The sequence below is a fragment of the Myotis yumanensis genome, unplaced genomic scaffold, assembly GCF_028538775.1.
Source record: "Myotis yumanensis isolate MYYU_CA2020_CCGP unplaced genomic scaffold, mMyoYum1.0.hap1 SCAF_5, whole genome shotgun sequence".
In the NCBI taxonomy this organism is placed as follows: domain Eukaryota; kingdom Metazoa; phylum Chordata; class Mammalia; order Chiroptera; family Vespertilionidae; genus Myotis; species Myotis yumanensis.
Window position 1 is genome coordinate 93,684,873 of NW_027223756.1, and position 23,849 is coordinate 93,708,721.

The following is a 23,849-nucleotide window of genomic DNA, read 5'->3' on the forward strand; positions in this document are numbered from 1 at the left end:
CGGGAACCTGAATCCAGTCTCCCAGCCCAGGACGAGTTTCTAGCCCTTGGGGCTGAAACAAAAGCAAAGTGGGTAAGAATCATTCAAATGTGAATGAAGATTTTAAGTTGCTGAAGTTCTGTTATGTCCACAACATTGTTTTATCCTCTCAACAAAGCCGTGAGGGCAACAAATCATTTTAATCCACTTAGTTTAGGAGAAAATTGTGAAATAGAGACATTTCATCTCTGGCCTGAAGCTACATGCAACTGAGTAGAGAATGGAGACGAACGTCTGAGTTTCTTGGCGGCTAACCCAGGACTTTCCCAATATGGACACTTGTCCCTCAAGGGGCAGCGGAGAGGCCCGACTAGGAACAGAGAGGGATGGTCTCCACCTACGCACTCCCGTGAGGCATCAGTGAACGGTGGAGGGCTTACCTGTTCCAGCAGAGGGACAGTGGTGGAGAGGCCAGCACCGCCATGTACACCCAGCTCCCAGACTGTTGAGCAACAAAGCAAGCTGAGGCAGTATTTAATCACGGCTCACTGGGAAATGCTGTGGTGGGGCTGACTGGATAGTATATCCTAAAGGATTTTAGTTCCTGAGATTCAGAGCAACTTGGCAGCTCTGTCCCTAAAACAAAAGCTTAGGGAGAATCTCTCAGTGCCTCCTCCCCAGAATACACATGTACACACGCATGTACAAACAGATGCAAAACCTTGGTAGTTATTTAGTCCAGTGGTTTCCAAACCTTTTTAGTAGCAACCCTTAAAAAAAAATTAGATCTTACTACTACTATTCAAAGTACATTTATAAGTTGAATTTTATAGTCAACTAGAAGCCCGGTGCACGGATTCGTGCACCGGTAGGGTCCCTCAGCTTGTCCTGAGCCCTCTCACAATCCGGGACCCTTGGGGGATGTCGGATAGCTGGTTTCGGCCCAATCCCTACAGGCCCGATCCAGACAGGAGGGAGCCCTAACCTGTACATTGAGCGGCTGTCCCCTGGTGGTCAGTGTGCGTCACAGTGACCGGCTGACCAGTCATTCGGTTGGCCAGTCAGCAGGTCACTTAGGCTTTTATATATACAGATTATTATGAAAATCAATGAGAACAAAGAAGCTATGATCAATAAAAAGTAAGCTTTGCCCTAGCCCCGTGGTCGGCAAACCCGTGGCTCAAGAGCCACATGCGGCTCTTTGGCCCCTTGAGTGTGGCTCTTCCACAAAATACCACATGCGGGCATGCACGTACGATGCGATGGAAACTTCATGGCCCATGCGCAGAAGTCGGTATTTTGTGGAAGAGCCGGTATTTTGTGGAAGAGTCACACTCAAGGGGCCAAAGAGCCGCATGCGGCTCTCGAGCCACGGTTTTCCGAGCTGCAGTTTGCCGACCACTGCCCTAGCCAGTTTGGCTCAGTGGATATAGCGTCAGCCTGGGGACTGAAGGGTCCTAGGTTTGATTCTGGTCAAGGGCACATACCAGTCAGCCCCACCACAAGCATTTCCCAGTGAGCTGTGATTAAATACTGCCTCAGCTTGCTTTGTTGCTCAATTCCCAGCGTGAGGCATGCAGGAGGCGGCCAATCGATGATTCCCTTCATCATTGATGTTTCCATCTCTCTCTCCCTCTCTCTTCCTCTTTGAAATCAATAAAAATAAATAATCAATTAAATAAATAAAATAAAACAAAAACAAAGTTTCTCAAAAACAAAAAGTAAACTTTGATTGCCCTGATGTGGCTCAGTGGTTGAGCATCAACCTATGAACCCAGAGGTCATGGTTCGATTTCCAGTCAGGGCACATGCCCAGGTTGTGGGCTCAATCCTCAGTAGGGGGTGTGCAGGAGGCAGCTGATCCAGGATTCTCTCTCATCATTGATATTTCTCTCTCTCCCTCTCCCTTCCTCTCTGAAATCAATAAAAAAATATATTTTTTAAAGTAAGTTTTGATGAACATAAGAAATTTAGGTCAGGGGTTATATATGACAGTTTCCCTTTTGTCAAGTGGAGGATCTAATTTATTATTGCATTTGGTTGCACAGTATCAGGAAAAATCCTGATTCACATAGGTAAGAAGTTACAAAATTGTGGTAGTTTAAAAATGCATGCCAGTCCATCCACATCCTTCCTGCTGAGCAGCAATGCCCCTGACTCTGGGGCTTGTGCTTGCCCGTTAAAGCTCTTTATCCTGCAGTAGCCTTCTACCTTCATTTAAGGCCCAGGGATAGGGAACATCTGGCCCATGAGCCACGAAAGGTCCCAGAGATCATTTGGTCTGGCCCTGCCAAGGCCCTAGGGGTGAGTTAATTCAATGTTCGACCAATATCACAGGCTAATTGTTAAGCTGATGACTTTGAATGGCCCGTGTGCTGTTATAAATATCCACGTGGCCCTTGGCAGGAAACGGGTTCCCCACCCTGAAAGCTGACAGGAGGAGAGGCTTTATTCAAGGTCTTCTCCCAAATGAGTTAACCTCACAGCAGAATTTAAATTCACCAGTGATTCTTAACTTTTGGTATATAACACACACAAGGGTGTCCACTGACTTTTATCAGAACTTTTAAAATAAGATCTAAAAAGTTACCCTGACCTATGAACCAGGAGGTCAGGGTTTGATTCCCGGTCAGGGCATATGCCGCGTTGCAGGCTACGGACTCCATCCCCTGTGGGGCGTGCAGGAGGCAGCCGATCTATGATTCTCTCTCATCATTGATGTTTCTATCTCTCCCTCTCCCTTCCTCTCTCTAAAATCAATAAAAATATGTTTTAAAAATAATGATATAAAAATAAATGAAAAGTTAAGCCAAATAAAAGGGTATGGATTCCTGATACACTTCCACTATACCCTAGAGTTTCTTGAAACATGTTGAGGGGGGAACAGATTCAATCCATCCAGCTGCTTCCCTTACCCAAGAGTCAATGGGCCCAGAGGAGAACAGTGCTGGCTGGACTGAGGGCTCCAACTCCCAGGTTGCTTCTGGATACACAAAACCGGCTGGTTTCTTCCCTTTATACACATTTTGGCCTAAAAGCCTCCTTGTTTCCCATAGGGCTCCTCACCAGGGATGCATCTGCAGATGAACTGTTAGAAAATATTATTCACACCCCCCCCCCCCCCCCCCACACACACACACAGCTGTAGGAGAACTGAGCTCCAAATACTAGTACTAGGTCAGCCTAGACTTGGCCAACCCCGGCCCTCCCCATGCCTCAGGCTGCCCTCCACAGCACACAACCCGCTCTGGGCAGGTCACTGTCTCCTGGGTCTCAGCCCCCATGGGGAAGGCGACCCCACAGCTCAAGGTCCTAGGGTTCTGTGACAGGGCCTAGGCGGACCTCCACCTCCCCATCCCTGTTCCTAGTGGGACTCTCGGCACCTGCCCCTTAGTCACAGGCTGGCAGTGGGCAGCAGAAATATATTTTGAACAGACATCCTCAGAAAGAACGGCTTCCCATTCCTGGAGCAGTGGAGGTGGAGGGTGGGGGCGCTTCACACTGGCAGAGTTGGCAGCTAGAAGGCGCATCCTCAAGACCCCAGCTTCGGACATTCCGGGAACCCCTGCTCTTGCTGAGGGCTCCGCCTGCGTAATTCTGGGGCATAACTGTCCTGTGCCCACGGGAAACCCACTCTGTTTCGTCCCGTGGTGCAGCTCAAAGGGCCAAAGGGGCCACTTGTTACTTCCCGTGGGACCTCTGGCCCAGCGCTGTGCCCACTTAAAGTAACAAGCAACAAGTGAAACGAATTTTAATAGTACCCCAATATAGCTAACATATCACCCCACAGCATGCATTCCACAGAAAACCTCCTCCGTGCGCTATTTTATTCTTTACTAAGTGGTCAGACCCCGGGGCGCATGCCCTTCACGCAGCCCGCCTCAATGAGGGCAAGCCACACTCGCCCGCGGCCGCCGTGGGGGACCCGGGGGCGCGGGGCCGTCTGGAGACGCACGGGACCCACAAAGCTTCTCACTCCCCAGAAGCGACCTCTGCGGGCCACGCGCCCTCCTCCGAGGGGAAGGGTCGTTGTCTCGCGGCCACCCGGCTCCTAAGGCGCCTGCGGGCTGGACCCTGCGCCCCGCGCGGCGCCCTCCCCCCCCCCCCCCCCCCCCCGCTCTGGGGGGATCGGCTCACTTTCCCACCGCGACAGGCCCCGCGGGGACCCGGGGGACCGGCGGGAGCGCCCCCTGCCCAGCCGGGGCGGAGCGGGCCGGGCCCCGCCTCCCTCGCCGCCGCGGGGCCGCCCCTGCGCGGGGAGTGCGGCCGCCGAGGAGCCGGAGCCGGAGCCGGAGCCGGAGCCGAGCCCGAGCCGAGCCGGGCGCCACCATGCTGAGCCGGCTCGGGGCGCTGCTGCAGGAGGCCGTGGGCGCGGTAGGCCGGGCGGGGTCGCGGGGCCGGGGCGGAGCCGGTAGCGGGCCTGGGCCGCCCGGGAGGGACCCCATCGGGCCGCGCGGCACCCTCCCCGCCTCCTCGCGCGGCCCGCTTCCCGGCGCTCCTCTCCAGCCCGCGCCGCCCTCCCAGCTGCGCCGCTCCCCGCCTCTGCGCCCAGAGTGCTTCCTGTTTATTTCCCTGCGCCCGGGCTCCCAGCTCCCAGCTCTCCGGGGCCCGAGGGCTCCCGTCACCCAGCAGCTTCTTCCTCCCGGACCCCAGGTCCCCTCCTCCAGCCTCTGCTTCCCCCCACCCCTTCCGACACACACTCCTCACTTCCTGCGCCCTGGGCTTCACAAGAGCTGCCCTTCCCCGCCGCGGAGCCCTCCCTCCACCCGGGAGTGCAGAGAGCGGCCCTGCCGGGCCAGGCCCCGGGGAGAGTGCAGACAGTCCAGTGGGTGGGCCCTGACCCGGGCCCTGGCCCTGGAGCAGCTTTGGGGGTGCCCTGGCCCTGGCCCTGGCCCTCGCCCTGGCCCTGGAGCAGCTTTGGGGAGGCCCTCGCCCTGGCCTTGGAGCAGCTTTGGGGGGCCCTGACCCTGGAGCAGCCTTCTGCAGGTTTCCACCGTGTATCTCACATTGTCCTGGCCTTGAGTCCTTGAGTCCGGGGAAGCCAGCCACCGTGGGGTCTGGGCAGCGGCCTGTGGGGAAGACTGTATTGATGTCTTACATTCCACCAGAGTTTGTGTTTTTGCTATTTTCTGTTGGGGGTGGAGGCTGGTGAGAGGCAGACCACTTCATCAGTAAGATAAAGTTCAGTTTAGATAGGGAAGGCGGAGGCCCTGTCTTACAGTCACCCTGGCCAAGAAGCTGTCTGTAAAGTTAACAATTGTTTTGTCTCAGCACAAACCCTCTCCTAAGTGACCAGTTCAGTGTATCGGATTTTCTCAGGAGAAACAACCTTGGATTCCACTCCCTTCCTCCCCAACACGCCCCTCCTCCTCAACTCAGAGCTTGTTATGAATGAGAATGGCCTCAGCCTTAAGCAAACTTGGGAAGAAAGTGAAAGGTTCTGGCTCCTGCCCCACCAGCCCCAGCCTGGCCCTCCCAGAAGTCCAAGGGCTTCAGGACATCCCACCAGGGAGGGGTTCCATATACTCTCTCCTTCCCCTCCTCCCTGACCCCAATCAAGACAGCTGTCATCTCAGAAAGTGATCTGACAAACTACTTCATACCTCTCAAGGACAGCTCCAGGCAGACAAGACCTTCGCCCTAGGAAGTGAATTTCTAATGCCTCCAAGCTCCGGAATTTCAGTGCCAGAGGCTGGAGGAAATATTGGTGGTCAAGGGAGATACTTTTAGGCAGCTGGTCTTAGGCCCCTCAGTGTACAGGCCATACCCTAGAAGTTTAACTGACCCTGTGTGGTCATCGGGAGAGATGGGAACCCCCCTTTTCCCTGCACCCCCACATCTTGCACATAGGTCTTCCCCTGGCCTGGGTCATCAGGTTAAGACCCCAGCAAGTTGCTTAACTCCTTGGTAAGGAGGGGGCATGCTGCTCTTTCCTGCCCTCTTCTGACAAAAAGTAGAGTAGCAACCCTTATCTTGAAAAAGAAATTTAGAAGAGTTTCTTTGGTCTGGAGTTAGAATAGCTAACAGTAGTCTCAGGTAAAGAGTACCCCCCTGTTTTCTTCCCTCTACTGGTCTGTTTTGGCTAACCTGCATTCTCCTATTCCTACTTTTCTTACTGGATTAGTTAGTTAAGCCAGTGCAAGGTTTTCAGAAACTATGAATGACTTTTGAGGTTCTATGAGCCCCCATTACAAACTTGTGAAATAATTGTAGTGTTGTTCCAGGGTCAAAAGGCATTCCAAGAGACAAGGAACTATGTGTGGAACAGGGTCTTAAGGAGCTTGCTGAGCTTTTTAGTAAATATTGATGAGTAGCCACTATGTGTGTGCTCCTGACCCCCAGGATGCTAATAGTCTAGTAGAGAGATGACTGCTAACCCAATGATAATAGAACGTGATAAGATGTGGTCATACACCGTGCGTTTGGAACGACTGTGGGAGATGTCGCTCTAGTAAGGGCTGTGAACCCCACAACTAATTTTTTAAATATATTTTTATTGATTTTTTTACAGAGAGAAAGGGAGAGGGATAGAGAGTTAGAAACATCGATGAGAGAGAAACATTGATCAGCTGCCTCCTGCACACACCCTACTGGGGATATGCCTGCAACCAAGGTACATGCCCTTGACCGGAATCGAACCTGGGACCTTTCAGTCCGCAGGCCGACGCTCTATCCACTGAGCCAAACTGGCTAGGGCCCCATAACTAATTTTAAAAGAAGACAAGACGGGGCAGCCAAGGCCTCAGCTTCAGTGTCACTGCTTCCTCTCCCTGTTGTAGTGGTCTTTAAAGTGTTCGTCTTGCCTTTGTTTCCTACACATAACTGGCAGGTGACTCTTCCTAAAACACTGCTCTGAAGCTGTCACGGCCCTGCTCCCCATTGCCTGCAAATGTATATTTCTCCAGACTTCTTGGCTTGGCCTTCAAGGCTCTGAAACCTCATCAATCCATCCTTGTCCCAGACGCACTTTGCAGAGTACCTTCTGCAGGAAATGTCTTTCCTTCATCTCTGATTGTCGAAATCTCACGCAGTTCTTCAAGTTTTAGTTCCCGCGTCACCTCAGCCTTCTCTGTTTCAGCCTGTTGGAAGCGACTCCTCTTTTCCCGGAGGTCACTTTCCCACCGTTCCTGTGTGCTCATCTCACACTGCATCCTGCAGTTGAGCTACTCAATGTGGTTTTATATCCTCTTCTCCTTTGTGGCACTGGATCTGAGACATCCTTGTCTTGCCGGTGACAGGTAGCATGGTGTTGTGTATGTAGCAGGAACTGGAGATACTTCCTGAATCGATTAGGGAGGAGATAGGGAGCTCTGTGGTGCAGTAAAGCATGAGGTTAGAGGGTGATGCATCCGGGAACCCAGCGAGGGCTTTGTGGAGCTGGTCCTTGGAGAACCTGACTGGGGGCTGTTAGGATCTGGCTGAGGAGTGGCCTGAGCAAAGATTCCGAGTAGAAATGAGCACCTTTGCAGAGGGACCACCTGATTATGTATTTTCACTCTGCAAGCATTTACTCTGCAAGGAAAGAGGAGAAATGCCCTTTGGGGGCAGTTTTCAGGGCAAGTGGTTATTACAGTACCAGCCAGGCCTTAGAGATGGCGAGAGCACTGGGAAGGGGGAGGTGTAGGGCTTGCTCACAGCGGAGTCAGAGTCCCCCATGGCCAATAGGAGGAGCTGGAGGAGGCGTGGATGGGAGCAGAGCTAGCTAAGGAAGAGTCAGGGCCGCACAAGCCGAGCTTGGACAGAAGCGGCAGGTACTGTAGAAGTAAGGCACTTTCTTCACGTTATGCTATTGTCGCCCATCTGGCTGAACCGAGCCTGTGTGGCCTTGAACACAGCTTTCCGCAGACCCTCCGAGTCAGAGGGATCTGAAACGTTGTCTTTCACGTGTGTTCCAGCCGTGTCGTTTTGCTTTTGTTGATTTGGGGGTGTGCTCCCGTTTTCCTCTGCGCACCCCTATTGTAGGATAACCATGTTGTGCTGAAATGATCTGTTTCTCTGATGTTTCCATCAGCGTTCTTCACTCCTCTGAGCCGAGGACTATGGAATCATGACCTGTGGCAGGGGCACAGTGATTCCAGCAGGGAGCGGGGTCTGGGAGTGACGCCACGACATGGTTGGCCACAGTTCGGATGTGTCCTTGAGGAAACGTGTTACTATTCCCTTTGGGAACCCACTATCACAGGGCCTCCCCCAGTCCTAGCACTGGCCCGGCACTTAGTAGAGAGTGGAATGTCCGTTCCTGGGAGTGTGGGTGGCGGCGGAGCCGGTGATCACACAGGTTATGTCCCTGCTCTCTCCGCAGTGGGAGCCCACCATCGACCTTCTGGAGGCGTTTGTGGAGCACTGGAAGGGCATCACGCACTATTACATCGAGAGCACAGGTGAGAGGAACTGGGAGGAAAGGATGGGCAGAGGCACCATGCAGCTCAGAGATGCAGGTGCCCCGGGGAAGGGACAGCTGCTGCCCAGGAGCGCAGAGTTCTGACTCTCTGCGAGGGAGCTATGGGAGGTGGGAGTGGGAACGAGGAGGATGAGGCTCTCGCGGGCCTCTCTGCAAGGCAGAGGCTGAGCTCCACTTGCCCCATTTTCCAGCCGGGGCATCCGGGCCTTCAGGCTTCAAATGCCTGTGTTCAGGGCTTACTGATTGAAAATGTAATCGAACAGCCCTAGCTATTTTGGCTCGGTGGGTAGAGCAGACTGAAGGGTTGCAGGTTCGATTCCAGTCAAGGGCATGTACCTCAATCCTGGGCCCTGGTTGGGTCCCATGTGGGAGGCAACCAAGCAATGTGTCTCTCTCACATTGATATTTCTCTCTGTCTCACCCCCTCCCTTCCACTCTCTCTAAAAATTAATGGAAAAATATCCTCAAGTGAGGACTAACAAAAAAAAAAGAAAGAAAGAAAGAAAGAAAGAAAGAAAGAAAGAAAGAAAGAAAAAGAAATTGAACAAATTTCTCTTTTCCCTGAGCCAACTTGAGGGGTCAGAGGAGAACAAAAACCAAAGCATATAAATACCAGGTCCTTCTCCCCACGCTGACACACCAGGGAACCAAAGCCTAGGGCAGTGACAACGAACCTTTTGAGCTCGGCGTGTCAGCATTTTGAAAAACCCTAACTTAACTCTGGTGCCGTGTCACATATAGAAATTTTTTGATATTTGCAACCATAGTAAAACAAAGACTTATATTTTTGATATTTATTTTATATATTTAAATGCCATTTAACAAAGAAAAATCAACCAAAAAAATGAGTTCGCGTGTCATAGGTTCGCCATCACTGGCCTAGGGCATCTGGGCCCATCAGGCTCGCTCACTGGGAGGTGGAGTCTGATTGGTTGCTTTGTGGTCAGTGTGCTGGTGTTGGTGGATGGTCACTGATTGCCGTGTAAACCTGTCCTGCACCCCTAGCCTTCCCCTCCTGGAGTTCACATTGGGATTTGACTCCAGCTTACTCCGTCCTAAAAGCTTTATTTCCGGCCTGAGCTAGCCCAGGAAATGAGAAAGTAGCCTGGGACTGCCCGAGGGACCCCTGAAGCCTCTGTTAGAGCAGGCTCCTCGGGCTGCACTGTGGACATTTAGACCGGGTCACTCTTTGCTGTGAGGGCTGTGGGAGTGACTAGTATATTTAGCCCCAACTCTAGCCATCAGAGGCCAGTACCCTCCCTTTGTCTGTGACACCAAAACTGTCTCTCCGGACAATAACGAATGTCCCCTGGGGGACAGCACATGCCCCCAGGTGAGAACAACAACTGTAGACGGACCCTCTCTCTTTTTTCATTGAAATATAATCGACATATAACATTATATTAGTTTCAGTTGTATAACATATTGATTCCAAATATGGGTAGATTGTGAAATGGTTACAGTAAGTCTCACTAATATCCATCACCATGTGTAGTTATTTTTTTCTTGTGATGAGAACTTTTACAATCATAGCAACTTTCAATTATACAATACAGTGCTGTTAACTATAGCCACCACTCTATGTTACACACCTAGGACTGATTTTATAACTGCGAGTTTGTACCTTTTAGTCTAAAGACCTCTTGACACAGAGCCACAGCTCACCAGGAGAGCAGTAAGGGATCCAGAGCCGACCCAGATCCATCTGGGGCTTTGCCTGGGCCCAACATTAATTTCCAGAACAGTCCCTATAACCAGAGGTACAGGAGTGGATGAGGCAGCTGCCTTGCTCAAGAGCCTGTGCTTTCAAGAAAAGCTAGGGGGTGCTCCAGTGCCAAAGTACCAAAACTTTCTCTTAAAAACCACTCCAGCCTCTGCAGCTCTAAGACAGCCAGCCACACTAACCAGATTCTCCATCGGTGCCTCTCTGTGGTGCCGCAGGTTTGAGTCTGAACCCAAGGTCGTGCACAGATTTCTTTTTCCTGCTTTTTTAAAAATAAGTTTTTATGATATTTAGAGAGAGGGGAAGGGAGAAGGATAGAGAGATGGAAACATTGATGAGAGAGAAACATTGGTCGGCTGCCTCCTGCGCACCCCTCCTGGGGATCAAGCCTGCAACCCAGGCACATGCCTTGACCAGGGATTGAACCAGTGACCTCTTGGTTCATGGGTCGATGCTTAACCACTGAGCAATACTGGCCGGGTATCTTATTTCTGCTTTTTAAACAGTAGAGTATTGCCTTCTGTGAGTATGAGAGACAAACAGGCCCCAGATAACCTGGTGGGAAGCTGCTAGGAGACAGATTCTGAATTATATGACAAAGACCCCTGGGCCCACGGCTTCTCACTCAGGCCCAAAGCTGCCTGCAGCCCTGGCAACGATCCTCGGTCAGCCCCAGGGTTTGGGCAAAATTGATGCTCTTCCCTTTGATAAAGAGCGGGGCATGCACACCTTCTCAGAGTTGAATCCTGGGCCTCATTCTAGAAGGTCTTTTGTGTGTTTGTGTGTGTGTGTGTGTGTGTGTGTGTGTGTTTTAATATGCCTTTTTATTGATTTCAGAGAGAGGAAGGGAGAAGGAGAGAGAGATAGAAACATCAATTATGAGAGAGAATCATTGACAGCTCGGGCATGTGCTCTAACGGGGAATGGAACCGTGACCTCCTGGTTCATGGGTCACGCTCAGCCACTGAGCCACGCTGGCCGGGTTCTTTTGTGTTTTTAAATATGGAGGCATGAACTGTGAACTTCCATTTCCTGTGGCCTTTATTGGGAGCAGACTGTTAACTTGGCCTCTGCTGCCCTCAGCCAACCCCATCCCCAGGCCCCTTGGACTTGACCCCTTAGAGCCAGAGTGCTCATCTTCTCCCCACTCACCCTTTTCCCTGAACCTCGAGCAGATGAAAACACCCCGGTCAAGAAGACGGACATCCCCTGGCGGCTGAAGCAGATGCTGGACATCCTGGTGCACGAGGAGAGGCAGCAGGCGGCGGGCGAGGCCGGGCCCTGCCTCGAGTACCTGCTGCAGCACAAGATCCTGGAGACCCTGTGCACGCTGGGCAAGGCCGAGGTGCGGACCCGGAGCCTTCCGTCCCACCTGGCCCTGGTGCCAGGCTCTTCCCCCTGTGCTCCTCCAGCCCGGACACCGGGCACGGCTGGCTCAGGGCACAGCCACCACCGTCCCCGCTCACAGCTGGGTGACGTGGAGGTTGAGGAGAGGAGGCTCCCTCTTACTCAGTCAGCCTTCACTCAGCAAAGATGTGCTGAGGACCAGCCATGTGTCAGGGGACGCGGCAGTGATTAGGACAAAGGAGCCCCCCTGTGTGCTCAGTGATGACAAGGTTATAGAGAAAAATGAAGTGGGAAGGGGACGGGCAGCACAGAGGGGGCCAGTTCCGACAGGGAAGGAGGCTTGCAGAGAAGGTGCCCTCCAGGCAGTGGAGGGGGGCAGTGCTCGGAGGGGCACGGCTCCCTCTCCTGACCGGCCCTCTGCTCTGCCCCTCAGTACCCCCCCGGCATGCGGCAGCAGGTGTTCCAGTTCTTCAGCAAGGTTCTGGCCCAGGTCCAGCACCCTCTCCTGCATTACCTCAACGTCCACAGGCCTGTGCAGGTGAGGGGCCAGGAAGCCAAGGGGTGTCTGGGGTGCGGCCCCCACTCTTTCCTGCCACCCATTCCCCTCTGTTTCTATCCTACTCCCCTTCCAGAAACTTCTCCGGCTTGGGGGAGCTCCTGGATCCCTCACAGAAAAGGAGGAGGTGCAGTTCACCACCGTCCTCTGCTCCAAGATCCAGCAGGATCCAGCCCTGCTCACCTACATCCTGGAAGTGAGTGTCTCTAGCGAACAGAAGCGGAGGGGCCCAGACCCCATCCCACAGAGGCACTCGGGGCGCCTCCCCTTCCGCTCCATGCCGAGCCCCTGACAGCACATCTGTGTTCCCAAGCGGCAGCATGGGGAGTGGTCCCCACCAGGCCTGGCCTCACCTAGCCTCCTTTGCAGGGTAAAAAAACTGTCGCTCAGAAGAAAGCATCCCAGGAGTCCACAGCCCTGCCTGGAGAGACGGCCAGTATCGAGGACCAGGACCACCCCCACAGCAAGGCTCCTGACGGGGGTCCCTGTGGGGCCCGGGCCTTGACCGCCCAGCTGCCTGTTGAGCCCCAGGAGCCCGATGAGGGGATCGGGGAGAGCAACCTAATCACCTCCCTGGTTGGCTTGTGCAAGAGCAAGGTGCTGGACCCGGTGCATGCTGGGAGGAGGCTGGGGGACTCAGCTCAGGTGCATGTCCTGAAGTTGTGTCCCTGTCCCCTAGAAAGGTCGTGTGGCTCTGAAGGCCCAGGAGAACCTGCTGCTCCTCGTTAGCGTGGCTCCCCAGGCAGCCGCCACCTACCTGGTGCAGAGCAGCCCTTGTTGCCCTGCGATTGTGAAACACCTTTGCCAGCTGTACCAGTCCTTGCCCACCTTTCTGGACCCTGCAGACATTGCCGCTTTAGAGGGCATCACCTGGAGGTAGGCACGTGGCCAGGGAAGGGAGGCTGCATCTGCAGTAGCCAGTTCCTCTTGTTTTCCAGGAGGGATGGGGACCCCGGCTGGCACCTCCTTCCCAAGGTTACAGCCCACCCTAAGGGCCTTCTCACCCACCAGAGAAGCATCATTTTTGCTTTTACCCACAGAGCTCCCTGTGGAACTGACCACCCTACCCTGTGCCCCGGACCACCTCCCCACCTGCAACAGAGGTTCCAGGGCAGAGGGAGAAAGGGCCCAGCCTCCTCTGGAACGGCTGAGGCAGGACTCACAGCCTCCCTCGCTCTCCCCCAGGTTACCCAGTGCCCCATCTGATGAGGGTAACTTCCCAGGCAAAGAGGCCCTGGCTGCCTTTCTGGGCTGGTTCGATTACTGTGACCACCTCACCATGGAGGCGCACGCGGTGAGTCACGCTGCTGTCATCTCTGTCTCCTGGAGAACTGAGGGCTCTGCTGTTGTGTTGGATGCTGTGCAAGGACAGTTATTTTCGGTGGAAACGTGTTTAAGACGTGCTCTTTGGTGCCCAGGTGGTTGCGGATGCCTTGGCAAAGGCTGTGGCTGAGAAGTTATTCATGGAGATCCTGCAGCCGCAGCTCCTACACGTGTAAGTCTATGTCCAGGCCCCTCAGATGTGGACATAGTGTGGATCAAACCGCCCACCCCGTCTGCCCCTTCCTGTCCCTACAGCCAGGGACCTCCTTAGCCAGCGTCCCATGAGTCTGTGGGCTCCTTCGGTTCATTTCGGACAGGCCTCCCCCAACACACACGTGGCTGAGAGCCACTGTGGGCTAGCAAAGGCCTACGCCCTGGGACTTGATGACCTCAGGAGGGTGGGAGTGAGCAGAGAGACACCAGCTGGCGAAGTAAGGAAACCAGGAAGGGTTCCACCACCCTCCCACTCATCCCCTCCCTGTCCCTCTGGCCTCCCCTCCCTGCCTGGCTCAGTGTTCTGTCCACATAGGTCTGAGCAGAGCGTCCTGACCTCCACGGCCCTGCTGACGGCCCTGCTGCGTCAGCTCCGCTCCCCTGCGCTGCTCGGAGAGGCCGTGGCCTTCCTCCTGGGCTCGGAGCAGCGGCCGGCAGCCCCCGAGGACAGCCCCTGCACCCCGTGCGCTCACCTCATCAGGCACTGCGACCACCTCTCTGATGAGGTGAGGTGGAAGCCCTGGTCTCTACGCTCCCGCCCCACCCCGGCCAAAGGGATTTCCTGGGGTCTCCCACTTTCATTAGTGGTCCAGGTGGCTCTGCCTTTGAGACGTTGAACCCCTCCCCACCAAAAAGAAACAGTGATGGTAGCCAGCCGGCTCTTGTCACACAGTAGCTGTCTGTGACCGCATACTTTCTATTCTGCACACCGCTTTTCCATTCATGGGACATTCTTCAGGCTACTGGCCACTCTGAGGTGGATGAGGCCAGTACTCCATTTTTCGGACACAGAAACCGAGGCACAGAAAAGCCCATTTTCTTGCCTATTATTGCACATCAAATTAATAATAGAACCAAGACCAGCCAGACTTCTGATTCCCAGGCCACCACCCATCCACTCCCCGCAAAACCTGCCAGGGAGGGGGGATCCCCTTCTAGGGGTACTTTTCTTATATGGGTGAGCCGACTCCCAGGCACCCCCGGAAGCTGGGGCAGGAAGGGGCATCCTGCTGACCCCTTCTTGCCCCAGATTAGCATCGCCACACTGCGGCTGTTTGAGGAGCTGCTCCAGAAGCCCCACGAACAGATCATCCGCAGCCTGGTCCTGTGCCACCTCGAGGGCCGCCTGTACGCAGCCCGGGGCTCCCAGGAGCCCGAGAGCTACGAAGACAATCTGTAAGTGAGACCCTGCGCCCCCGGGAGGCCCCGGCCCCACCCCAGCCCTCAGCACCCCACACTCGTTCTTTTGTTGGTTCGTCGGTGCCATGCATGTGTACCCTGGCCACAGAGACCTAGAGGAGGACCCCTACTTCACAGACGGCCTCCTCGACGCCGGCTTCCAGCCCTCGGCCAAGCCCCATCCAGCCCCCGCCACCAACTCGGATGGCAAAACGGCGGTAACTGAGATCGTCAACAGGTAGGGGGCAGGTCAGGAAGTCTGAGCCACGTGGGTTTGCTCCGTCTTTGGCCATACCCCTGAGGGGCGCAGCCCGGGAGGGGATGTCCCTCCCCTCCAGGAGGAGACGGAGCGGGGTGAGCGTGGCACCAGGGGGGCTCCGCCACACCGAGGGTCCTGTCTCTCAGCTTCCTCTGCCTGGTTCCCGAGGAAGCCAAGACCTCCGCCTTCCTGGAGGAGACCGGATATGACACTTACGTCCACGATGCCTACGGACTGGTGAGTGTTGAGGCCTCTGCCAGTGCCCACTCCTTGCCCCTCAAAGACTTCTCCCTCTCTAAGCTCCTCCAGGGCACTCGCAGCTCCAGCCACGAACCCCGAGTCCACCTTCCTGTGTGGCCACTGTGTGCCGGGGCCTCCTGACCACGGGCCTCCTCTCAACTCTCCCTCCTGCTCCAGTTCCAGGAGTGCAGCTCCCGAGTCAGTCCCTGGGGCTGGCCCCTGGCTCTCACCCCTCTGGACCCCCACGAGCCGGAGCGGCCTTTCTTTGAGGGGCACTTCCTCCGAATGCTGTTTGACCGCATGTCCCGGATTTTGGAACAGGTAGCCAACAGGACTGGGCCCCAGCCAGAGGGTGGGGCCCACAGTGGCACCCCAGGTGGGTGCCTCTGGAATCCTTCGGAAGAGCAGGGCCTGGCCACGGGGGTCGAGTCGTCTTCAGTTCTTCAGCTCCATGCCCCCCACCCCCCCCACCTTTCCCCAGGCGGGAAGCCCCGTCTCGCCTCTGCTCCACACGCCCTAACATGTTCTGGCCCTCAGCCCCAGGGATCCATGACACACACACATCATGTGAGCCTCCCACCCCCGCACACGTTCACACTGGCCAGGCGCCTTTCTGGGGGAGTGCAGAAATGCTCACCACCCCCTGACAACCGTTGGTTTGTCCACCGTGTTCCCTGCAGCCATACAGCCTGAACCTGCAAGTGACCTCAGTCCTGTCCCGGCTCGCCCTGTTCCCTCACCCCCTTATCCATGAGTACCTCCTGGACCCCTACATCAGCCTGGCCCCCGGCTGCAGGAGCCTGTTCTCTGTGCTTGTCCGGGTAAGGACGCCTGGCAGTGTGTCAGTGCTGGGCAGGAATGGAGGGGACAGAACAGGGGCTTGGGAGCTGAAGATGTGGGAGTCAGTGCCAGGGGAAAGCACAGGTACCACCCTGCCATGGTGCAGCAGAGCCACGGGACTTCGCTTGAGTGTCACCGGTCCCCACCTCAGTCCTCTTGTTCCTGCTCTAGGTAATTGGGGACTTGATGCAGAGAATTCAGAGAGTACCCCAGTTCCCAGGCAAGCTGCTCCTGGTGCGCAAGCAGCTGATGGGTCATACTCCCGGGGAGCAGTAAGTAACTGAGAGAAGTGGGTGCCTGGGGTAGAGCCCTGGGTGGGAGGGCAGGTCCTTCAGGGTGGGGAGGTGCCAGGCCTTGGCGCAGAGGGCCCGTTGCTGAGCTCTGTTCTCACTCAGGGGTCTGCCACTGGGTTATGCCTTAGGGACCCTGGGAGGTCACACTGGGGGCACAGCCACTGCCTTCCAGCCATGACTCTGTGCTCTCCCCTCAGGCTGGACCACCAGACCCTTCTCCAGGGAGTGGTGGTACTGGAGGAATTCTGCAAGGAACTGGCTGCCATTGCTTTTGTCAAGTTCCCCCCACAGGGTCCTCACCTGCACCTCCCCCCACCCCTGGAAGGGCACGTCTGAGCCTCCCGGGAGGGGAGGCTCCTGTTCTCACCTCTGCCCGGAGCGGCCTCCCCTCCCGCCTGGCACAGCCGCCGCCACCCTTCTCCCGGGGCAGGGGCTTGGCTCTGTCTCCTCTGTATCCGGGGCCTCTGCCTCTGTGGAGGCCTGGGCTTCGGCTCCCAGTTCACCTCAAGGAGACCTTGCCTTGTTGGCTACACTAGGCTGGGCTTCAGGAAGTGGGTCTCCAAGGTACCAGAGCCAAGGAGCAAAAGAGGTGGCCTCCCGGGCAGCATGGTGTCTTCCCAGGGGAGCTGGGTGACGGCCAGGTGAGCGTTGGAATCCAGACCCTCCTGTGTTCTGGGACTGTCACCTGTCTCCACAGGCCATTTGTGGCCGAGGCCAAGACCTGTGATTCAATCCCGGTGGGCACAAGAGGTGTGAGCTGACGGCTGCGAGGGCTGGTCAGGACTGTAGGTCAGACAGATGGGGGCATGGGAGCCCAGACTCTGTCACGCTAGGTACCATAGATTCTGCTAAGACTTGACATTTTTTTTCTCCGGGCTTCTTGACTTAACCCTTGTGGAAGGGGCAGTGGATGGCAGGGTAGCCCATTCTTGCCTGGCCCTCCCGGAGACTGTTGCAAAATCCCCAACCGCCTCATGGCAAATGGCCAAAGCATGCTCCGCGCCCAGGCGGGGGCAGCTGCTAATGAGAACCTTGATGCAACTCCACCAGGGCGGGAGAGGGCCTGGGGAGCCGGGGGCTGGTGCCAGGCTCCAGCTCCAGCTGGTTTCTCTGGCGCCTTCTGAACCCGTCTCAGCAGGTCCACAACACCTGGGCAGAGGGGCTCGAGACCGGGGGAGGCCAGGCCGAGCCCACAGTGTGCTCGATGGAATGCCCTTCCAGGGGAGTGAGGGAGCTCAGGGTACAGATGAGGCCAGGAGGCCCACCTGACTGCAGGCCCCAAGGCCTGGCAGGGAGGGGCTGGGGCACAGGCTGCAGGCCTGGTGTTCTCCCTGCATGCCCTCTGAGGCTGGGGCTGCCACCCCACCCGGCCCGAATCTGTCTCGACCTGCAGGAACACACAGGCGGCGCCAGGCATTACCTCACAGCAGGACTGCAGTTGCTGGCTTTGCTCCTGGGCAAGGAGGAGCAGGCCAGAGCCCCTTTTGCTTCCTTTTCCTGCCCATGCCGCTTCTGGAAGCCAGCTGCGGGTTGCCAAGAGGTGACATGAAAGAGGAGGAAACTCAGTGACCTCTACCTCTCCCACATTCCTCCAAGCTGGGGAGGACTGACCCGCCGTGCTGAAGGACAGCGGGCGTGTGCATGCATGCGTTGTGCACACGTGGGTGTGGGAGTGGGATGGGAGCAAGCTCAGTGGGCAGGCTGGGCCTGGACTCTCTGATTCTGAAAATGTTCAAGCGTCTAGGAGTCACAAACACTCCCCTCCTCGATGCACTTTGGCATTCTCGTGGTGTACCCCCCGGACACCACGGCAATAAATGGTGTGGTTGCGTGGACACAGCTTGCCCTGTTCTTCTCCACCCTTCGCGTCTTTTCTGCCGAGGGCTCCACTGCTAATTTGGGCCCATCTTCCTCCCCAAGTAAGACAAATTAAGTTCCTTTTTCAGCACTGGAGTGGAGGGGTTGGCGGTAAACAGTTGACAGGCTCTGGCAGGGCAACTCTGACGTTCCTCAGCGCCTGCCAGGAACAGCGGCTCTTGGCCAGGCAACACTATTTCTGCTCAGTTTGCCCACAACTGAGGGCTGGCCGGCCTCAGAGACACCCTGGGGGGAGTGGGCCATCTGCAGCATCTGTGTACAAGTCTCACGCTAGGTGCTTAGGTTGTGAGCTGCATGACTGCTTTTGTGGTGAACCGTGGGCCTGCTGGTTTAAAAACCTTGTCCCTAAATGTACGTGCGTGAAGCCTCTGAGGGAGTCACCAAGAATGGCAAGCTGAAGACAGACAGGGTTCTCACTTCAGCGCGTTAGAATCACTTGGGTGGCTTTTTAAAACACCAATGCCCCGGCCCGACCCTCCGTGAGATAAATCAGTGCCTCTGGGCTGACCCAGAGTTATTTTTAAAGCTCTCCAGGTGATTCGAATGGGCACCCACAGTTGGAAACTACCATAGGCTAAATAATGGGCACAGCCCTAGCCAGTTTTGCCCAGTGGGTAGAACCAGGGTCCCAGGTTCGATTCTGGCCAAGGGCACATGCCTGGGTTGTGGGCTCGATCGCCAGTAGGGGGCGTGCAGGAGGCAGCCAATCAATGATTCTTTCATTGTTTCTATCTCTCTCTCCCTCTTTCTCTCTGAAATCAATAAAGAAATATATATTTTTTTAAAATATCACTGCCCTTTGACGTGAATATGGACTGGTGGGTCCCTCAGACACTGAGAGAAGTGGGAGGGAGTGAAAGGGTTCTGCTGCATCTTAGGAGGTATTTATCCTCGGATGGACAGGAGGACTCCTACCACAGACAGCCCCACAGGCCAGAAAGAAAGACAAGATGGTGGCCAAGAGAGGCAGGCAGCAGCTGGGGGGCCTCGGGTCCCCTGGTCCTTCATTCAGGGCCAGAGTGTAGCTACTTTAGCAGGGAAGCCCCACCAAGTGTTTCCCAGCTCGGAATCAGAGATCTAGACTTCAGATGCAGTGAGGAGCACACAAGATATTTTCTTTATTCATTCCTTTTAGTTTTCCTTTAAATTTTAGTAAAGTTCATTCCTACTATGATTCAGCTGGGCTAAGGGGAAATGAGAAGATTTGGGTTTGGTTTGGGCTAGAGTTATAAAAAGGCAGAGGCAAGAGCCAGGGGCCCAGCAGCAGAATGGGGAGGGATCAGCTCAAGGAGAAGGAAATCCAGGCCTGGGCAGCTCTTGACTCCTCACCTACCCGAAGCTTCCCTGGCATTCTCACTGCTCAAAACTTGGAGGGGATATGGTCACATCCTACCTGGCAGACAAGACGAAGAGGTTCTCAGTGTGCCCAAGACAGGCCGAGGTGGACAGCAGGAAGCCTGCCTGCTCCTGGCTCCCAGCACCCAGGCTGGCCCCTGCTGTGTCAGCCTGCGGTCTGGCAAGGCCTTGGAGGGACAAGGGGAGGAGCTTCTCTTCTGAGAGCAGTCCCCCCTTCCTGCTCACTTCCTCCCCACAGAGACATTTAGGCAGGAAGGCAAAGTAAGCAACACCTATTTACTCAGCAAGGGACACAGTCCTTGGAGTGACCTCCCCCAGAACCCCCTTCATATTCCAAGTGCCTGAGAACCTGGTGTAGAAGAGAAGATGCTGTCTCGGATTCAGAATGTCCCCATATCCCCTTGAGCTCTGGACTCCTTGTTTGGTTACAGGCACTGTCCCTTCTGGTGCAATGTAGGGACCTGCTCATGGAGAGGAGAGATGGAAGTCCCCCTGAGAAGCAGGAGAACTATCCTGCTCCCAATACAACAGGATCCCTGATTGCCAACCTCCTGCCTCCCTAAGAGGGAGGGGAAGCCACGTGGAGGGAGCACAGACAGCAGCTCTGTGTCTACTTATGGCACCTTTCTATCTGTTGACTGGGACAACAGATGATTCCTGAAGCCTCTGCAAGAGCTGGCTTTGTAGGTCTTCCTCCATCACCTTCCACCAAACAAAGTTCTCTCCCCGAACCTCTGGGGGCTCATTTTGGATACCTGGGTTCCGAAAAGCCACTGTCACCAGCACATTCAGGCAGATGCCATCCGTATGGCCTTTGCCCAGGTGCTGTAGCCCCAGCAACCCCTTGGTCTCCACTGCCAAGTGGTGCAGAGTCAGACACTCCTGTAGCAGCCGCAAGATGGCCATGTTGATGCCACCCCTCTGCTCCATTGGGGTGAAGCCACAGGCAGTGATGGGCAAGTGAGGCGCCCCCACTGTGCCTACCAACACCCACACTGTCTGGGTGGCCACACTGGTAAAGGTGGCCACGAGCCGCTGACAAACCAGGCTGCAGGGAAGCTCTTGGGGCAGAATGCGAGGGTGCCTGGCCTGATGGCGGTACTGGGCAGCCAGTTCAACCAGGTGCAGAATGTCATGGGCTCGCAGAGGAGTGGCCAGGGAGGTTCGTGGGTACCAGCCAGCCTGCAGGGACTCTGCATCTGCCTCCTTGGAAGTCTTGAGAACTCCACCTGCGGGGAGAGGATGGGGAAAGGGTCTGTGTTGAGAGAAGTGCTAGGCCTGGCAAAGGGAACGGCCACCGAGGCACTCTAACCCTGACTCGGAGGCTGGAATCTGGAGATGCCAGGCTTGTACCAGCCAGAATAGGGGCCGATCTCACCTGAGGACAAGCAGGGGGAAAGCTATCAACTGCCCCCTGCCCGCACTGCCACCAGGTGTGCTGTACTAGTACCTGTGGGCTGAGCAAGGAACGCGAAGCGGATCCAGGAGGGGCCCCGCTCCTCCACAGACAGCAATGTCAGAGGCTCGCAGTGCAGCCCGGCCTCCTCCTTCACCTCCCGCTGCAGGGCCTCCACGATGGTCTCCCCAGGCTCCATTCTCCCCGCAGGCAGGTACCATGACCCATAGCATTCTTTCTTGGCCTCCTGGATCATTAGCACCTCATCCTGAGGGGAGAGAGAAAATCCTCACCCTCACACAGTCAGGCTGGGATCTCCAAAGGAGGGGCACAGCCAGCAGCCTTCCCCCGCCCTGGGGCCAGATCATATCTCAAACACAGTCACCCAGTACCCCCTTACTAGTGGACACCCTCAAACCGCTGAGCTTTCCTAGGGAATGGCCCCTGAGTGGCTGCCAGCTACCGATGTCCCTCTCTGCAATGTACCCCTTTGCATTCGGACTTCCATTGCAGAAAGGGGCTGAGATTCCTGGGAGCTGCTTCAGGGGCTGGGGATCAGACCCCACAGTGGGGGTTGCCATGTGTCCTGCACTGTCCGAATTTGTTACTGTATCTCTCCCCTCCCCTCTTGTTTTGCAAACTGCTGTGGCCTGTCCTCACACTGAAATCTAGGCTTTGAAACATGCCCCCACCGACACCCCCCTATAACTCCTACCTATGGCCTTGGCCCCTTCTAGCTGTTGTCACAGCAACTTGTACTGAGATCAGCACCAAAAAGAGCATCACACAGGAGGAGGTCTGAATGTAAGCACAGGTTGTGCCCTTACTGCCCGTGGGACCCAGGGGAGGTCCCTGCAGCGCTGAACAATCTTGGAGAGCGCCCACTCCGCCAGCCTGTGCTAGCTACATTGCAGGAAGGGAGGAGGAATACGAGCGCTCCCGGTTAGGAGCGGAGGCCTAGTTCGATGAGACAGACATGCTCCTGGACTCGGTTTCCTCCTCTGTGCGTCCGACAATCGCAGGGTTCAGGGTTCGGCGCGCAAGGCTCAGTGGTCAGTATGACGGTGCTTTGCAAAACTGGGAAGCGCCACCCACAAAGCAGCGCTGGTTCATGCCGGTAGGTCCTCGGTCCCCACGGGGCTGGCTGTGCGCTTCGGGCGCAGGCGGCGGGGCGGCGGGCCGGCGGCGGACGCTCACCTGCTCGTTGAGGAACACGGCCAGCACCACGTAGCAGACGTTCCTCCGCAGCCGCACGGGTGCCGGCAGCTCCCCGGCCGGCTCCGAGTCCCAGCTCTGCACACGCAGCCCCTGACCCCCCAGCACCGCTTCCAGCTCCCCCGCCGGGCCTTCCGAGGCCATCCGGTCCCCTGGGAGGCGGCGGCCTGGGCCCGCAGACCCGCTAGGCCAGGCCGAGAGCGCCGCGGGGGAGCGCCGTGGGGGAGCGCCGTGGGAAGCCCGCGGTGCGTTGCGTGGGCCTCCGTCCCCTCCCCCGCGGACTCGCGCCGGGCGCTCGCGAACGAACACGGAAGCGCCGGCCGTGCCCCGGCCGCTGATAGGCTGCGCTTCCCCGCGGCCGGCCCGGATTGGCTGACCCGCGTTTGTCATCGCGGAGGCGGGGCCAGTCGGGGCAATGCGAACACCACCCAGTTTGGGCTTCTCTACCCGTTTCTCCTCGCCCTCTCCCGGTACCTCTAGCCGCCAGCCTCGCTAACATCTCCAGCGCGCACAGGTCCGCACCGGTTCTGACAGTTGCGTCATCCTGCCTGTGGGCTGCGGAGCGCCACAGTAGCCAGCGACGGTGACGTCACAAGCCGAATGACGTCACGGAGGTCTGGGGCCGCGATGCATTGTCTAGCTTTTTTGTCATAAACATACCACTGCATTGCCCAAAATGATCACTTCCTAAATAACCTTTTTTTTTTTCCACCAAAAATGTACTGTGACAGAGGACATAAGCTCTTGCCTTGGAGGAGATTCTGATCTAGTTGGGAAGGTAGATGTAGACATATAATAAAAAGTCAACTCAGGGTTATAAGCCGAGAGCTAAATGACTGGTTTGAGCTGGAGTTGTGACAGCGCTCAGAGGAGGGAGGGAGCAGGGCTGGGATAGTCAAGGTGTGGCTGGCAGTGGGAGAAGGGGGATGGGGCAGAGAGGTCCTGGGATCAGCGTCCCAGCCCCCTGCCTGGCATCTCCTGTTCTGTTTCAGCGCCCTCTACCCTGCAGCCTGGGAGCCCTGGGTGAGCAGGGGCCAGTTTCTGCTCCTTCATCTCTGTTGCCCCCACCGCCAGCTGGCTCAGCCTGCTGCTCTGAGAGCAGGGTGTGGATTTTGGCGAGCTCCCGCTTCTCTCCCAGCCTGACCTTTCCTCCTCAGAGCTTCCTTTAACCACCTCTCAGGACAGGAAGACAGGGCCAGCTGGAGTGAAACTGTGAAGCCAGCCAAATCTGGGATCCTCAGTTAGGTCTCCCCTCTTCCTCCTGCTGCCTTTGTGCACCTCCCTTTGTGTGTGTGTGTGTGTGTGTGTGTGTGTGTGTTTTGGGGGGGTGGAGGGTGGGGGTGAGGAGGTTAGTCGCTTGGTGGAGCAGACAACGCAATGGACTTGGAGCCAGATGCCCGACCTCTGCCCACTGGCTGGCTGTGTCCCTGGGTAAGTTGTGAGCATCAGTCTCCCCATCTGTGGGTTGGCTCACAGCTTTCCCTTCACAGGGTTCTTGGGCGGTGAGATGTCATGGAGGAGCTCCATGGGCTGTTTACCAGGCAGCCCACCAACTGCCCCCACCCCCGGCTGGGCCCTCCTGGCCACAGCACTTGTTGCTACAACACAAAGGCCCACTTTCATGAAGTGTGCCTCCAGGGCCACCATGGAA

At 56.2% G+C, this 23,849-nt stretch overlaps 2 protein-coding genes across 3 annotated transcripts; one reads left to right on the forward strand and one right to left on the reverse strand.

The window, feature by feature from the left end:
- The first annotated feature begins 4,239 nt into the window (after positions 1-4,239).
- Positions 4,240-18,188, forward strand: FHIP2B (FHF complex subunit HOOK interacting protein 2B). Its single transcript, XM_070416551.1, has 17 exons — positions 4,240-4,353; positions 8,282-8,360; positions 11,279-11,448; positions 11,884-11,988; positions 12,083-12,202; positions 12,376-12,603; positions 12,686-12,882; positions 13,192-13,300; positions 13,425-13,501; positions 13,859-14,048; positions 14,573-14,718; positions 14,831-14,959; positions 15,127-15,217; positions 15,398-15,541; positions 15,901-16,041; positions 16,232-16,332; positions 16,551-18,188. The coding sequence occupies exons 1-17, from the start codon at positions 4,309-4,311 to the stop codon at positions 16,687-16,689; spliced, it is 2,211 nt and encodes a 736-aa protein (XP_070272652.1). The 5' UTR covers positions 4,240-4,308; the 3' UTR covers positions 16,690-18,188.
- A 1,132-nt stretch (positions 18,189-19,320) lies between these two features.
- NUDT18 (nudix hydrolase 18) lies at positions 19,321-22,467 on the reverse strand. 2 transcript variants are annotated; one of them, XM_070414082.1, is made up of 3 exons: positions 22,181-22,467; positions 21,038-21,251; positions 19,321-20,816 (listed from the first exon to the last, which is right to left on the reverse strand). In XM_070414082.1, exons 1-3 carry the CDS (start codon positions 22,340-22,342, stop codon positions 20,215-20,217), a joined length of 978 nt encoding a protein of 325 aa, XP_070270183.1. In that variant the 5' UTR covers positions 22,343-22,467; the 3' UTR covers positions 19,321-20,214. The 2 variants fall into 2 exon arrangements, with proteins under 2 accessions (XP_070270183.1, XP_070270184.1); XM_070414083.1 differs by lacking the exon at positions 22,181-22,467 and adding an exon at positions 21,699-22,171.
- Between the last annotated feature and the right edge of the window lie 1,382 nt (positions 22,468-23,849).

Excerpts from the sequence above, each read along its gene's own strand:
- FHIP2B (XM_070416551.1), top strand. The coding sequence starts at position 4,309 with ATGCTGAGCCGGCTCGGGGCGCTGCTGCAGGAGGCCGTGGGCGCG. Across the intron at positions 8,361-11,278 it reads CTATTACATCGAGAGCACAG|ATGAAAACACCCCGGTCAAG; the intron begins GTGAGAGGAACT and ends AACCTCGAGCAG. Across the intron at positions 11,989-12,082 it reads ACGTCCACAGGCCTGTGCAG|AAACTTCTCCGGCTTGGGGG; the intron begins GTGAGGGGCCAG and ends CTCCCCTTCCAG.
- NUDT18 (XM_070414082.1), bottom strand. The coding sequence starts at position 22,342 with ATGGCCTCGGAAGGCCCGGCGGGGGAGCTGGAAGCGGTGCTGGGGGGT. Across the intron at positions 21,252-22,180 it reads CCGTGTTCCTCAACGAGCAG|GATGAGGTGCTAATGATCCA; the intron begins GTGAGCGTCCGC and ends CTCTCCCCTCAG. Across the intron at positions 20,817-21,037 it reads GTTCCTTGCTCAGCCCACAG|GTGGAGTTCTCAAGACTTCC; the intron begins GTACTAGTACAG and ends CTCTCCCCGCAG.